This window comes from Brienomyrus brachyistius, unplaced genomic scaffold (assembly GCF_023856365.1).
Source record: "Brienomyrus brachyistius isolate T26 unplaced genomic scaffold, BBRACH_0.4 scaffold104, whole genome shotgun sequence".
In the NCBI taxonomy this organism is placed as follows: Eukaryota; Metazoa; Chordata; class Actinopteri; order Osteoglossiformes; family Mormyridae; genus Brienomyrus; species Brienomyrus brachyistius.
In genome coordinates this window covers 32,880-49,429 of record NW_026042379.1, presented here as the reverse complement: position 1 = coordinate 49,429, position 16,550 = coordinate 32,880, and the positions used below count along the sequence as shown (strand labels likewise).

Below are 16,550 nucleotides of genomic sequence, written 5' to 3'. Positions count from 1 at the left end.
ATTTATATTGTTGGTAATGGTGCCAATTTGTGTATGTGTGTTTGTGTGTGTACACGTATCCCTAGATAACGAGCTGTACTTTCATTCATGATTACTGGATATGGCTAATGGAAATGTGAGTCATTGAAAACTTCTGTCGTGCACAAAACAAACCATTAAATATACATAGGAATGTAAACACATAGTATTAACCTGCCTTTTCTGCGTTTCAGTTTAGGGCTAATTGCTGATTCCATATTAGTTCTTGTTAAATTCATTCGTGGCGAGATATTATAAAACTCCGCACTCAAAGATATTTCTGACAACTGGTTATAAATGTTTGTATTTCAGAATAAAGATTACATTCAATAATAATGATTTTCGTAATCAAAATAGTCAAAGGTACCACGAAATTAAGCAATCTCAGTGTTCATCCCCCTAGATTTTCAGAAACCAGTAGTTAAGTTTTTCTTCACGGCTCGTGATTAATTTGCTGTAAATCACAGTGGCACTTAATAGTTCATCGCATAATTAATCGATATTTTATATCTAGCATTTAAACTAGCAATAGATAGAGTCCTGCACATTCAAGCTTATCTGATCTCTTACAACGCTCTCCATTAAAGCGGGTTGTATTATATATGTGGACGTACGTGAGCAAGGGGCCAAGAGAAAAAGAGTAATTTTAGCTTCTGCCGTAAAGGTGCGGGGACATGAGAAGTAGGCGGCGGATCGGGGCTTTGGGATGAGCCAATGGCGCTTTCCGAGGGGCCGATTCATGCTAAACGGGAAGCGCCTTGCGGCCAACTGCAGCTGATAGCCTGGGATTTGCGTTTAGCGCCGCAGAACCACCGTGCATCAGCAGCGTCAGGTGGTTACTCACAAGCAGCCTAGGATTTCAGCTCATCGTAGCTTGCAAAACGTCTTAGCTTTTAATAATCACGTTAAAAAAGAAGTTCAGTTCGCCGAGAAAGAAAAATGCAGCGATGACACCTCCACCCTCTTATTTTAGGGATAAATAGCCATTTGCTTTTGATGATTAAATCTGTTATGCGCTCTGCAGATTAAATATCCCGGGGACGAGCACAACTTTGTACTGGAAGTATCCCAAGGACAGGTGAGCGACCCCTGATTGTATATAACTGTACGGGAAAATCGGCGAATAGCGTAAATATTTGTGGACTTTGTTTCGTGTGTTTGTAGCCGCACTGGGATATTTAAGTTACTGGCGCAACATTAGTCATTATTAAACCCAGTTTTTTTGTTGTTACTGTTATGACACGAGTCAGTTTATTTTTTATCTCGATCTGCAGTGAACTCCTTCTGAGTATTTTTTTTAAACCACCACCAACAACAAAGTGCCTCTGGTGGGTATTTATGTCTTGCAGTCTAACGCGTGGATCTGTAAAAGTTTCTTATTTTTAGAGGTTTAATTATGGTATACATATGATACGTGTGCGCGGCCTTGAAAAACACTGTCACTGAAAATACTTAATGTTGTTATTCTCATCATTATTTAATCACAACCTGCGGATCTTTCCGCACGTCTCCCGAACCTCACGTCATACTTAACGAACGTAAAGAAAAGCCCTATAAGTATCTTCTTTTCAGTTTTTTTCTTCTGCAGATCTAAGTGCACCATTATTTATGAAAGGCCTATAAATACAAAATATTATTATCAACAACAGCAAAAACAATAAACAGATGGGTAAATAAATACCTGTTCGCCAGAAATTGTAGGGAATATCTCATTGAATGCTGATATAGAGAACTGTTGGATGATAGCATCTGACTGTATTATATGATACTATTAAATTATCCGTATATGACGGGGACTGGTTTGAACACATTGGTTTTTGTTTATTAATTTTAAGTTTTTGACAAATGTTGCGTTGAAACGCAAATAGGCAGAGCCACAGCCTTCCCAATATCTACATCTCATACGAGTTATTTCCTAAAGAATGATTAATAAGGTCCATAGTCAGATTTTTCTATGGGATTCCTGGTGATATCTGTATAGTTTTTGTTTAAGAAGAAGTAATTAAGAGTATAGCCGCTACGAACATCCATGATTCAATTTAATCTACAAGTGATGACCAGTTTGAATTAATTTGCCGTTAATGCTCTTGGCTGAAGGTAAAATTCTGTATAAAATATTAATGATGCTTCTCACAAACACATTATTATGTCATTTCTTATTTTTGGCATTATTATATTTTCATCCATTCACAATATTTCTTTTAATATCTTGACCTTTGGTCTTTTGTCCTTTGGCCATAAATCAAGCTGCAAGCTAAATGTAAAGTTCCGAATGCTGGGATCTCTTGATGTGCTTGTGGTATTAAAGTAGCCTGATAGGCAGGACACCCTGGCCTGGTGTCCTGTGATTGCCAGACTCCGGAATGTCATTCGGCCGGAATGTCTCGAAACGGAAAGGCACTTATTGACAGTGCACCGTGGATCGCTAACATCCTCATTAGCTCGTATTAAGGAATTCTCCTCAAGTAATACCACTTTTTGGTTGGCTCTAGATCCAAAATGTAAAATATTAATTTTTTTTCAGGAAACTTCTTGGAAATAAATCCATGTATGACTGTGGTCTAAATATGCAGATATTTCTGTACACTTACAATTGTAATGTACTATCGGCATCACTTCAGACAAAGTCTCTGCTAAAGAAATAAATGTTAATTTTTATTTTTACATTCTTTTTAAAGCACATCACTTTGAGCATAATCCTGGACTTAAAAAATAAAATTAACAATTTCAGATAATCTATCCATCTTCCACTTATCCAGGACAGCATCACAGTGCAATTTAAAATAACGAGATTTTCAAATATAGTAACAGGTAGATAGAAATTTGGTTTATAAATCAGTATCAGTGTAATTATTCAAAAATAGAATTTGATAAATCACATAATTGTAAAGTAGCCAATGCTTTTAGAACATGAATAATAAATGTTTATGTTAGATTACAGTTATTCATGGAATATGTGCCATTTGTAAATAGGGTGTATTGAATTTTTATGTGTAGTTTTGGTTGTTCTGAACAAATAGTTTAATATTACAGAACGCCTGCATATTTTCATGACTAGATGGACAGTAACTGATAACTGGCCCCAATATTAATGAAAAAACATTAAACTGATGCCCATTATAAACACTTAGAAATGTTCTGTGACAGGTTTCGAATAGCTTAAACGGGATTTGACGGAAAGCTTTCCAAAACAATTGTAATATTAATATTATGTATTATTTATATTGCAACATTTGTATCAGTTAAATGAAATATAGAGGTCATCTATCTGTCTGTCTGTCTATCCATCTTGCACACTGTTACACCCTTGGAGACGGCAGAAATGCTGCTGATTTGCATCTAATCTGACGCATGATGAGGGTATAACGGCGGTACTTTGCTGGTCAAAAATAAATGTAATTTTAAAACAGGGAGTTAAAAAAAGTAGCTGCTGGTGTTTTTGCTGCACCCATGCGCTGGATCCTTGGACGATGCTGGGCTGCGCGTGGCTCATTCCCGTAACACTGTTTGTTGTCGAATCGCCGGCAGTGTTGTCCCGGTGAGTCATTCAGCAATTAGGCTTGCACACATCTCAGGAGGCCGGGGTGTGGGGGCCCCGCCTGCACTGTTTGTGTGTTCCTTTCCACTGTCTGGCCTCTGGGAAGCGATCAGAGGAAACCAGGAGCCCACCTGGGGGCTGGGGGCGGCCACACTGCTGCAATCATTGCGCTATGGCGTTGTTGCGTGATTTACTCCCTTTGCCCCATGCAGTGCACACGCCTGGTTAAGAGCTTTCGGCCTTCCGGCCTGCAGGGCTTCCTGTTCTCCAGATCCAGAATTTTCCATATCGTTTCTGTATAATCGTTCTCCTTAAAGAATACACTCTATCTACTTCATATGAAATTGAGAGATGAGAATGAGAAATTGCTACAAAAATAAAAACAGGTGCACACATATATTGACACTGATATTTAAGGAGATTTCTTATGGCTTTTTACGTTGAGCCATGGTAATGTGCCGTTACGTGCTTTTTAAATGAGCGTATTCAAGCACGGCAGGTGAGCTTCTGCTAGCTACGTGTGGTATGTGAACCCTTCAGTACACCTTAGCTGTTTGAGTCCCCTTTAAGCACAGATTCGATTAGCCTCCTTTCACTCTATCACGGTAACATTCTCCTCTTCGCCTCCATCCGAGCGGAGAAGCTTTAGCTCCAGCAACGACTCTGCAGCCATTAGACCCGTGAGAAGGTAAAGGTTAGCTCTCCAGTGGACAAAGCTGTGAAACCACAATGAAAATAAAAAGTGTTGGTTGGGGTGCATGAACGTATCCGCCTATCCGATTGAAACAGAATGATATTAGACGCTGAATGTATCTATAGTTGGTGGTTTCAGGAAATACCATTTCTGTCAGCTTGATTGGACGAAAGGGCAATGTTTTCTAGATAAATCTAATCTGTGGGCCCACCGCGGTGACACCCACGCTTAGTTAAACACACAGAGCAGTAAAAGAGGAAGGATTTATAAAAGGATATTTGATATGTTCGAGAAGGATTAAGCTATTACACTTCCAGTAAATTTAGAATGGCTGTCGAATGCCCTTTATACATGGCGCCCCCTGTAGGACAAAAACATCTTTGTTCCCGGAGGCGCGGGTGGGAGTGCATAGGCCTGCCACTGTAAATACTTTATAAGGGAATGGTGACACGTGGAGTAGACCTCACAAAATGCCCCGAATGCCAGCAAAAGGTGGGGGGCGGGGGTGGGGGGATGCGTCGGTCACCACAGGGGTCATGGGAACATGGGCACCCTGTCCGCAAGCCAGTAGGAAGGCGGACCTAAATATAGAAGAGGCCAGTGCACGTCCGATCCATGGGGAAGATAAATAGGCAAGCGATCCCTGTGGGCCGGTCGGCATGTGGGACCAGGTTGCCCATGGTGGAAGACATGGCGTTGCAGGGAGTACCCATAATGCTTTGCGGCTTGGTGCGTAGTGCTTAAGGGCTGAGAGCTCTCCAAATCGCATCCCGGGCCCTTCTGTCATCTGTAATCCCTGTTAGCTCCTCTGGATAGACACTTCTGTGTATCTCAGTACCTGTTGTTAGTTTCTCCTCTTCACCTGTTCCATCGCTCCTGGTCAGATCTTCTTTCCTCAGTCTCGAAAACACATGGAACTCTCGAGTAAAGAATCACATGACCGAACACTCTCCGCCGAGTCCCGACATATCCGTACCTTTATCTTTTTGACTGATTTACATTTCAGCAAAACTGTAAGTCACATGAAAAAGTCATACATATACAAATCTGTATTGAGAGACCGTTTCCTGTTCACTGACATTGACTGTTCACTGACATTGACTGTTCACTGACATTGACTCTTCACTGACATTGACTGTTCACTGACATTGACTGTTCACTGACATTGACTGTTCACTGACATTGACTGTTCACTGACATTGAGTCTTCACTGACATTGACTGTTCACTGACATTGACTCTTCACTGACATTGACTGTTCATCGACGTATTTAACAGCCTTGGTGGGCATTAATAACCGTAGCCGGTTGGAGGCGCGGTGACGCTATCTGGTTACCACGTGTGCCACTGTCCCTTTAACGCCTCCCCCTGCCCACCCGTCACTTGTGTCCATTGCCATCTAACATGGGAGAGCAGGGGGCGGCTTGTCAGCGTCTCTTTTCCCTATAAATGCGCCTTTTCTAATCCTGGCTGCAATAATACTACTCCTGCTGTTAATGGCGGCCTGTTCCTAGGGAAGCCCAGACTGAGTGGGCGTTGGCTCAGGCTAACTTTAGCATGTTTTATTTCCATCCCGGTATAAATACCTATATCGTCCTATAATGTCTGTCAAACAAAGGCGATGACATTTTCCCACAGTACGTTACTGTTTTGCTCAGCTTCCATACATCTGCTTCACCTTGTCCTTCTCTGCCCTGTGTGTGTATTCTGTTCATATTTAAATATATATATATATATATATATATATATATATATATATATATATATATATATATAATTACATCAGTTTCCATGTCTTCTTTTCTGTTTAAACTTTTAATACTCTGTTAAAAACTCGATAACTGGATAAAAGTGGTTATGTCTCAGCTGGTTGATAAAATGAATAAAAAGCTAAGGAAGAGTGGGTATAATGGTACGGAATGCTGGTTTTTTTGTCCACGTACAGGAGGAAAACAGGAAGATGGGCAGGAAAAAAATTCAGATCTCTCGGATCCTGGACCAGCGGAATCGGCAGGTAAGCCTGTTTCTCTGTGCCTGTGGGGTTCTTGCTTTATTTCTGAGTGACTTTTTTTAGTTTGAATACCGAAGATAGAAAGTGATGGTGGGGGTGGGGGGATTTGGGAGTCAGAAAATAAATAAAGTATTAAACCACGCTTGTGGTTTTAGGTAATTTACACCCCAGGCATCCAGCTTTGTAAACGGGATCCAAGAGCCCTGTTGCATCCTGTTGCTGTTTACAGTCATACAGCCGATCTGTGTTGTGTTAACACTGAAGCTATGAAGTTCGCTCTTTAATACCCATTACCGTTTGACCGCTGAAGTGCGTTCATTTCAGTTTTAGCGCTGCGGTAACTGTGTCGTCCTCACCCCTCCCCTGACGCGCCAGGTTACCTTCACCAAGCGAAAGTTCGGCCTGATGAAGAAGGCCTATGAGTTGAGCGTGCTGTGCGACTGCGAGATCGCCCTCATCATCTTCAACAGCACCAACCGCCTCTTCCAGTACGCCAGCACTGACATGGACAAGGTCCTACTGAAGTACACCGAGTACAGCGAGCCACACGAGAGCCGCACCAACGCCGACATCCTGGAGGTGCAGCCCCCGCTTCTGCTGTTCAACCATCCATCCATCCATCCATCCTTTCATCTGCCCATCCATCCATTTTCCAGTCACTGCACATGTCGCAGGACACACCGGACAAGATGTCAGTCCATTCTATGGCACACAAACCCTATTACACACTTAGAGACACCAATTAGTAAAAATAAACTTAAGTAATAGGATCGTGCTCACTGACAGGGTGGGTGACACGTCCCTAAGATCCCAAAGTAGCCTTTTCCCCGCAGCTGATTCTTGGCTCACTGCCCGGCTTGGCTCTGACTTGCCCTCTGACTGCCCTGCTGTCCCGTGCGAGTTTCGGGGGCGTTGGCTAGTTTTCATGGCTGTCTCATGTTCCCAGCTCAGGGCGTCTTACCTGCTTCTTCACAAGTCAGGCCACACCTCGCTGACATGGGCTGTTCTGACCAGTTACCTCGACAAGTTTTCTGAACGCCCTACTGTCTGTGTTGTCCTCACCCCACCTATCCCCCACCCCTGTTGGCTGCAGACTCTGCGCAGGAAGGGCCTGGGGCTGGAAGGAGTGGAGGTCTACAGCGAGGAGGGTGTCCCAGTGCCGGCCGGGAAGTACCAGCAGCTTGAGGAGAGTGTGGACCTGTCTGTTGCACGCCAGCGTTACTATGTAGGTGGCGCGTCTGCGCGGGAAGGCGGGCCGTCCTCTGGGTCCATGTCCTCTGGGTCCATGTCCTCTGGGTCCATGTCCTCTGGGTCCATGTCCTCTGGGTCCATGTCCTCAGGGTCCATCCTGAACCGAGGGCAGACACACAGCTGCTTAGGGAGTAGCACTGGCAGTAATCGTGACAAAAATCAAGAAGAAAAACAAAACTTCAGGGGGGTGTTTCAGGATTGCCTGAAAGTGGCACCCCCACCCTCCCAGTCGAGGGTCCTGTTTTCGGGGGGTCTTAAGGATGTCAGCAGGCCATACCGTAGTTTCCATATAATTAACTCACAAACTCTTTCCATCCATCTTCAGTAGTCTGGAGTCTTGTCAGGCTTATGATGTCATCATCCCTAGTGTTAGCTGTTGCAAAGATAGTGTTTTTACAGTGTTGCTCGACTTGCACCCATCAGCATAGCCGGGGGGGTGGTTCTCTCATGCGGTTTCAGCTTGTTGCTCTGTACAGCGATGGAGCCCTTTGTTGGTGCTGAAGCGGAAGTTGCTTTGTGATGCACCTACCTTTCTTAGGCTCTATACTAGTTACCACTTAAGCCCTAATCTGCCCTGAGAATCTGTCAGTTAAAGGCCTTTTCAACAGCCAGACACAAAATTGACCGAAAAACTGTCTCCCTCCCCCCCTTCCCCGAGTTCTTGCTCTTACATAGAGCCAAATTGTCGTCCCTGTAGCCGCCACCTGCTCCTCCCCCAGAAGGCCCGTATTTGCTTTCGGAGAACGGATTCTCGGCGGGAAACGGCCCGGGCCCCGCGCCGCACCGATCCCCTGCCTTTAAGCCTGGTTCCTTCAAACCAGGCACGCCAAGCCCGACGGGATCACATGCCCACTCATCTCTTGGGCCGCCGCACACAGGTGAGAGCACTGGCATCGCCAGGAGGTCACCTATTAGCCAAAGAGGGAAAGCACACATGTGATTGGTTAATTGACTGATTGTTTGTTGATTGGTTGGATGGTTGGTTGGTTGAATGATTGGTTGGTTGTTTGGTTGGTTGGTTGGTAAGTAATTTTATTCATGCCCCTGAGAGGAAAAGTATTTAGACTAGCAACAAGAATATAGGAGGGAATAAATGTACAGTGTAGTAAAAAGGCAGTATGAGTCCAGTGGCATAAGGTGCAAATGTGATTGGTTGGCAAGGCCTATGGAGTACAATATTGGTGAACCTGATAGGCTGAATGCACAGTGCCTTGAGGTATTGGATCCTCAACATGTTGCTTGTGAGGAACTCGGGGCAGCAAAGGATCTGATAAGCTGACAGTGAGTTTCTGTCTGTGCTGGGTTGAGGACATAGAGCCCTCAGCCCTGAGTTTGCACATGGCCGCTGGGGAAGGTTAAGCGTGTGCGATGCTCTGCTAGGGCTGCGTGTTCGGTGGGTGCCCCAGGCTGCATGCTGGATGGCGTGTAGGGAGCTATGAGCTCAGACTCCGCAGTGCAGAATAGCCACCCCATGTTCAAAAAAAGCACCAGCTTTGCGGTTTCAGGGTGCTCACCTCTTGACAGACTTGACACCTCCTCGCTTTCAGAGGCACTAATAGTGAGCCGCTGGTGCAGGGCTGCAAGGCCCATGGTCTAGCTTGTGTAACAGGCCTCGTGCACCGCACGCTGTGCCTCATCCAGAGACTTCCGTCTGCCGTAATGAATCATAAGACCTGCATTGCCATTTTCACGGGTATTAGTGCAGTGAGCTTTGGAGAACTCGCAGGTCTTTTTGTGTATTCCAGACAATTAACACGCTGCTCCTAGTTAACAATGTCCCCTTTCACAATGCATTGGCGACTGGCTAAACAATTTTCTTAGAAACAGAGTTAAAGCACGCAAAAGTTGAGCCAGAGTTGGCAGAAGTTCCATTTTAACCACTTCCTGTCTTTCACTTCCTGTCTGTTCTGTAGGAATTGGCTACTCCGTGTTCTCACACGGTGGCCTGGGCAGAACTTTGGACATGAAGACTTCACCTCCGCTGAACCTGGGCTGCGACGGACGGCGCGTCGAGTCGCACGCCGGTCTGCCTTGCAGCCGCGCCAACCTGAATGGCGGGGTGAGCCAATGGCCCGGCAATGCTAAGCGATGTTAACGGGGGCGACTGGTCGCCGGAGGTAGGGATTCAAGGGCCTTTCACACCTAGCTGCCATATTGGTGGGGCTGGAGGTGTCATGAGCTAAAACTGTCGAATCAATAATCGAGTTTCCTGTCAAATCTGCCGCTCTGGCTCCTGTATCCCCCCCCCCCCCCCAGCTAAGAATGGCTTCCTTGGTTACCGGATCTTTTTCAGACGTTTGACCACGCTTTGCCCGCAGCTGTTCCTGCGCCCACCCAATGGACTGTGACTTTGTTCGTGGAAAAAAAAAATTCAGATCTTTATCATAGAGCTTTGTCATCATAAGACACTAATTTTCCTGGCGGCTTATGGTCGCTCTGCGCCCTCCTGCAAGTCGCTGCGATCTCCGCTCGTGGCGTGTCGTGGCGAATCTTTGGATCTCCCTGGCGTTGACCACCTCTTTGTTTCCCCCGACAGAGAGTGCTGTACCAAGGCGGCCATGCTGGAAACCACATGATACCCATGGGGAAAGCAGGTTGGACGGAAACTCTCTTTGGCCGCCGTTGGCAGCCGGAGCTCTCGCCTGCAGGGCTTCTTGTTGAGACTCCTGGTTTTTCCTTTGCCCACCTTCCTCAATCCACTGTTCAAAACAGCACTTTGTTCGAACATCTCTCATATCCTTGTAACTGTAAAATGTTCTCCTTTTTAAAATTAAAAAAGCCCTTTGCACTTAGAGCAGTCTTTCCTAGTTCGGTCCTCGGAGATCCACAGATTAGGTAGGGAGCGAAAATGTGGACCGTCTGGGAGGTAGCAAAAACGTGGACCGTCTGTGGCTCCGTGAGAACCAGATTGGGAAACAATGACTTAGAGATAATAGTGAGACTGTTACCCTACAGATATTTATTATACCATTTCGGGAATGACTGTGATGTAATCTCTCTTGTTATCCTCAGAGTATCCCTACGGGGGTTTCACCCACCCTGCCAGTTTACACCGATATGCTATGAGCCCCTGGCAGCCATCGCCCCCCCAGGACACTGCCCACGGGTAAGAGGTTTCATGCCCACCACCTTGATAGTGCCAAAGCTTTGCCAGGAATTTTGGGTCACATATAGCCATTTAGCACACAGCCTTCAACAGGCCAGGCAGCTCAAAGTCAATGATGGGGAAGTTACTCGCAAAAGTAATCTTTTACAGACAGAGGTGGGTAAATCAGGTCCAGAGAGTACAAATCCAGACCAAGGTTTGTTTCAACCAACGAGTCGAACTCTGTGACTGTGACTCATTATACTCGTGAAGGGGGCTATTTGAAGTAATTTTGTCCCCCATCTTGGGAACAAAAGGCGCTGAAAATGCGAGTGCTGACCATCCATTGAGCAGATCTTAATTTTAACATATGGACCAGCAGCCACCCCATACAGAAATAAAGACAGCATTGCAGATGCGTGAGTGACAGAGGCATCATGGGAAAGCAGAGCTGGATTCTATCACCAGTTTGAAACATTAGAAGCTGTTGACCATAGACAGCTAAGGCCTGGGGAGTTCTGATTGCACCTCCTGAGTGCGTTTAACTCTGTCACTGCAGGATCTGAGCCAACCGATGTAAGCATGTGTCAGCGCTGAAAGGCAAATACAAACGCAGCTAAAAACTAATTACAACTAACTCAAAAATAGCTAAAACGGAAAACTGACTAAAAGCAAGCCAAATGCAAAAATAACATATATACCCAGTACAGACAATTAAAGGTAATCAGCCATTTTATGAAAATGTGTGCAAATACATGAGATGGACCTTAACTTTCTATCAGTGGTAAGGGTGCAGATTTGGCAGATGGTCTAAAGTCCTGTATTACCTGAATAGTTTAATACTTTAGTAGTTAATCATTGCTGATGCAGACCAGGAGATCCGGTACTGATGGGCTCTGTTTCTTGAAACCCATCTTCCATAGCCGAGGCTGTCTGAGATCAGTCAGTGAGAACCTGCTTACATGTGACAGGAAATGTCTGTGCGATGGGCTATGTGGAAGTCCATTCGGAGTCCTATGTGGCCGGAACTGACCTCAGCCAAAGACCAGAGCAAAACCAGTTTCATTGTGCTATTTTAGGAATATTAATGCTCCAGGATAAGTCCAGGAGCTGGTGCCCCTATAAGGTGCCTGACCAATTGACAAAACAGAAGCTGCGGCAGGAGGTCATGCCTGACATCTCGGGGTAGTTTTCTCTGCTGTAGTCCGCACTGCCAGTGAATTATCCTTGTAGTGTAACCTGGTTCTAATATTTGTGCACAAGTGACACCTACAGGCTAATCCTGGCATTGCTGCCATAATACAGTATTGATTAATGGATATATCTCGCTGGATTTCTTGCAATGAACTGGCATCCTACAGTGGGCCCCTGAGTGGGCCCTGTACCTCTGCAGATTGACTCCAAACTCACTCTGTGCCATCTTGCGGGGTGGTGTGTGGTTCAGCCGGTTAGGCCTTGTCTTTATAACCAGAAGGTCTGTGGTTTGAATCCTGGGGCTGGCAGACTGATGTCATCATTGGGCTTCTGAACAAAGCCTTTACATCTCACACTGCGCACCCCCCCCCCCCCAAGGTGGATGTAGGGGTCCCATTAAAGGGAGGAAATTAGAATGATTCAAAGTGCCCCTAAGTGGCAGGGGCTGTGAAAATTGTATTGGTTGAGGGGTCCAATATTAAATGCTTTTCTGGGGCCTAAAATTTCTAGCAGCACCCCTGGATGGATGCGTGGCTGTCCTCAGATCAAGTGGGACTTATGTAACTGCATATAAAAATAATAACATGCTATTGTTAGAGGAGTAAAAGTATGAGCCAGAACTCTTGCAGGGGACTGCTGAACGGTGCGAAATGTGTTCATAACCCCTGCTCTGTTTGCAGGATGTCCAGTGGGGGGTGCTCCCTCCCAGTGCCCAGCTCCGCGCCACCCCCGCATCTGCGCTCCTCCCTCAACCTCAGCATCAAATCCGAGCGCGCCTCCCCCGAGCACTCAGGCTCCCCGGCCACTCCACCCCTCCATCGCGTCGAGCACCAGTCGCCTATCAGCAACCATGAGGAGGCCGGCCACGCCCACCCCGAGGCATACCCAATCATGGAGAGGGAGGATGTGCCGAAAGGAGGCTATTTGTGTCAACACGGCTCAGCCCGGCCCACGGCGGAGGACAAGGGCGGGATGCCGATTCGGCAGCTAGAGATAGTGGATGGGTGGCAGAGATAGCCAGGCAGCCTGTTGGGGGGGGGGGGGGGGGCTGGCTTCTTCATTTGCGTATCCCAAAGGATAAGCCCCAGTGTTCTACTCGTCCATGTGGGATCACACAGTTCCTTTTGTGTTCCGGAATGGGACAGAATTCGAGTCGGCTTGTCGGTTTTAGATACAGCTTCTGGATAGAGGAATCGAAATCCCTCTTACGGCCGTGTGGAGCCTGAGCAGGTGAGCTGAGCTCAGGACGTCCCCTTCACCTTCTCAGGGTACCAAAGGCTTTGCGTTTCAGAAAAGCACAGCGCCACCTGAAAGCCCCCCTGCTTCTTAATCGTAGTTTTTATTCTGCGCGGTAGTCGTGTGTCAGCGAGAATTGGTATAATCCCCCCCCCCCCCCCCCAACGCCAGTCGGAGATGTCACTGTGTGTGGCGTCTTTTTACATTTCACAAAATGGCCCCCTTGGAAATCCAAAATTCAAAGTGTAGCAGTTCAGGTAAACTAAACTTAACTGAAATGACTGCTGGGGTACAGTAAACCATGCCATGAATAGTAAATTATAAAATCATTTTTTTTAGTCTTAGATCTTTTTTTTCATTGAAATGACTTTTTACATAATGATGGTTCCACGTTAATGTTATGATTCGATTGTTTTTCTTTGTTAGTTTTTCCTACCTTCACGACTTCACGTGTCCCAATAAGGGTTTTCTGAAAAATGCACTAGAAGATACCAGGCTTTCACCATCACACTTCCTGCCAGCCTCATATCTCATTTTTAAATGAACAAAGCGATTTTAAATGCATCTGATCTACCAATTTGTAATACGGCGTTTGATTACCATGACTCGTGCTCTGCTTCCAAATAAAATGCCTGCATATTTCTTTTTCTGTTTTCTATGGAAAGAAAGAAATATCTGTAGCTGAAACTTGCTTGTGTTTGCTTTCTTACAAGAGCTGGTGTTTATCGTTTTTGTCAATGGTTTAGCATCGGGGGAAACTGCAATGATGCGTTCAATGAGGGATCCCTCGTTCACAACTTAGTTGCCCTCCCTTTTGTCATCTGCTGATGTAATGATCGACTCAATGTGGCTAATATAATTTAAATAACATTAAGTATAAAATATAATAACATAGGGGTGGCATAGTGGTGCAGTGGCTAGTGCTGTTGCCTCACACCTCTGGGACGCGGGTTCGAGTCTCCGCCTGGGTCACATGTGTGCGGAGTTTGCATGTTCTCCCTGTGTCGTCGTGGGGTTTCCTCCGGGTACTCCGGGTTCCCCCCACAGTCCAAAAACATGCTGAGGCTAATTGGACTTGGTAAATTGCCCGTAGGTGTGCGTGTGTGAGTGTGCCTTGTGATGGGCTGGTCCCCCATCCTGGGTTGTTCCCTGTACCCTGCCTTGTGCCCATTGCTTCCGGGATGGGCTCTGGACCCCCCGCGACCTAGTAGGATAAGCGGTTTGGAAAATGGATGGATGGATATAATAACATACAAAATGTGCATTAGAAATATATACCATATTTAATTACAAATGTGAAATACATTTCGATAACATGAAATTAAATGCAATATATCAGTTTAATTAAGTTTGAATACAGTTTTATTGTATTAACTTACAAGCGACAGCTCTCCGCCAGTAGTAAATATTTAAGGCAGGGATGCCCAACTCTAGTCCTGGGGGGCCAGAGTCCTGCACATTTTTGGGTTTCCCCTCATTTAATACGCCCGATTCAACTCCTTGTGTTAATTACCACACAGCTCTTTAGCGGAATCGTTTATGGTGGATAAGGGAAAGAACTAAGCTACACTGGGCTCTGGCCCCCCAGGACTGGAGTTGGGTACCCCTGATCACATCAGCAGGGCAAATCAAAGCAAGATTCCCAGCGAATCATTTCTGTGCCAGGCCTGCAGAGGGCGCGAGTCCCACCAGGGGCGCCGAATTAACCAGCCGGTTTCATGAAGCCTCAGACGGTGCGGAAGCGCTCATCGTCCGAAACAATATGAAATCGCTTGGCTAAGTCTGCGCCCCCTCATAAGTCGGCCGCCAATATATTTCACCGGCACTGCCTATCAGTGAAGGATTCTGAACGAATCTTCGTTGAACGTACTCGAAAGAATCATTATTTCCATCCTAGTCAGATTCATAAGCCGAACGGCGTCTGTGTGAATCAAACTCTTCGTCATCCTGGTAGGTAATAAAACATGCGGCTGCCAGCAGGTCGTGTGATCTTCTGCGGTTTATAGTTTTTGCCACTTGGTGTCACCCTATTACTCTTTCTCATAGTGCCGCGAATCTTCACGAAAATAGTCCCTGTCGGATAAAAGCATGCGTATCATTAATACTTTCTTCATTTTTCTTGACAAAAGAGACAATGAGGGAACAGCCTGGGGAAATTCAACCCTGCTTTACCACGGTGGATGTCTTCTTATTATTAATGGAGCATCAGAGAATAAGATATATTTGGCGCAAACAACCCAATGTTCACATGATATCCAAAAAAACTTGAAACTAATAGCAGCAGTTTAATTAAAGAGGCTACACAGTGTGCCATTCCGCTAACACTATAATTATAACTGTAATGGTTAAAGTTTTAAAACTGAATTTGCCGTTTAGTAATATTACACACAACTAAATGCTTTAAAAATATATTGGTCGTAACATTACAAAAAGAGTCTGAAGTAATATGCTATATTTATCTACCTTTATATTTTATTTAATGTGTTAAGCAAACGTCTTGTTATTAAGTGCTTAATTGATTACGTCTCTACTTGACATTTGTTGAAATACATCTGCAGTCATCTTTAGGTCCACATTGCGCCTTTCAGGGATTTTGTCAGTTTATATGGACGTCAAATAATTTAATATTTCATATATCAACATGGACAATTCATATCCTATGAACTCTCAGGAGAAGGAAAAGCTTTTTTTCCAGTTTCTGCAGGAATATGATATACTTGTATTTCATTGCACAGAACTGTACGTCTATATTAAGCTTTAAAAAAATCTTTCTTTTTTTAATCAAATTGTTCTCCCCGAACATGGATTTACACCCCTTTCCTTCCTCAAGTTAAAAGAAAGCCACGGGGGCTGTGTCTGGGCTCCTCCCTCGAGAGCAGGGGCGGTCTGCACGAGATGTCTGCATTCTCCACTTCAGGTCTCTATGGCAACAGCCGAGGCCGCTGCAGGCTTCAAACGGGACCTCCAAACAGATGCACATAATGAATGTAATTATATAGATATGTCAGCCCTGTCACCTTCCAGTTCATTAAGCGAGAGACTCTCCCACACCTGTCACGAGTGCCTTGATTTCGCGGAAATGCTCTGCTCTGCCTCGGGGTACATTATACAATATATGGCTTATAAAACGAGGGGGCATGTGAGTTTCCTTCGTAGGAGGAGAGATGCGCAAAAAGAAAAACGTCTGCCTGCTTGGAAGAGTTGTTTGCTCTTCTTTGTCGAAGGGTACGGCATCTTAATATCCTCGCTTCCAAATTCCTTCAGGTTCCACCGTAATAAAATGTCAGTCGCTTAACGCCGCTTAACTGCCTCGTCGGTAACGTCGTCGCTTAACGCCGTGGTTCTCGTCTCTTGTCAGATGCTGAGGTTCGCCATTTACGCCTGGAGAACACTTCGAAGTGCGATTTTATTATTATTTTTAAAATAATCAAAAAGGCTTATATATGGTTGCCAACTTTGGTCAGCTGGCTGGAGTGAGTTTTTCAAATCCAGATACGTCTGCACACACATGTACACTGATTTAC

The 16,550-nt window shown here is 45.3% G+C and overlaps 1 protein-coding gene across 1 annotated transcript; it reads left to right on the top strand.

Annotated features, from left to right (window-relative positions):
• Positions 1-717: 717 nt before the first annotated feature.
• Positions 718-14,370, top strand: LOC125727616 (myocyte-specific enhancer factor 2B-like). The gene is made up of 9 exons (XM_049004461.1): positions 718-1,096; positions 6,195-6,263; positions 6,636-6,839; positions 7,354-7,485; positions 8,209-8,389; positions 9,425-9,570; positions 10,048-10,105; positions 10,524-10,617; positions 12,471-14,370. Exons 2-9 carry the CDS (start codon positions 6,210-6,212, stop codon positions 12,805-12,807), a joined length of 1,206 nt encoding a protein of 401 aa, XP_048860418.1. The 5' UTR covers positions 718-1,096; positions 6,195-6,209; the 3' UTR covers positions 12,808-14,370.
• The last annotated feature ends 2,180 nt before the right edge of the window (positions 14,371-16,550 follow it).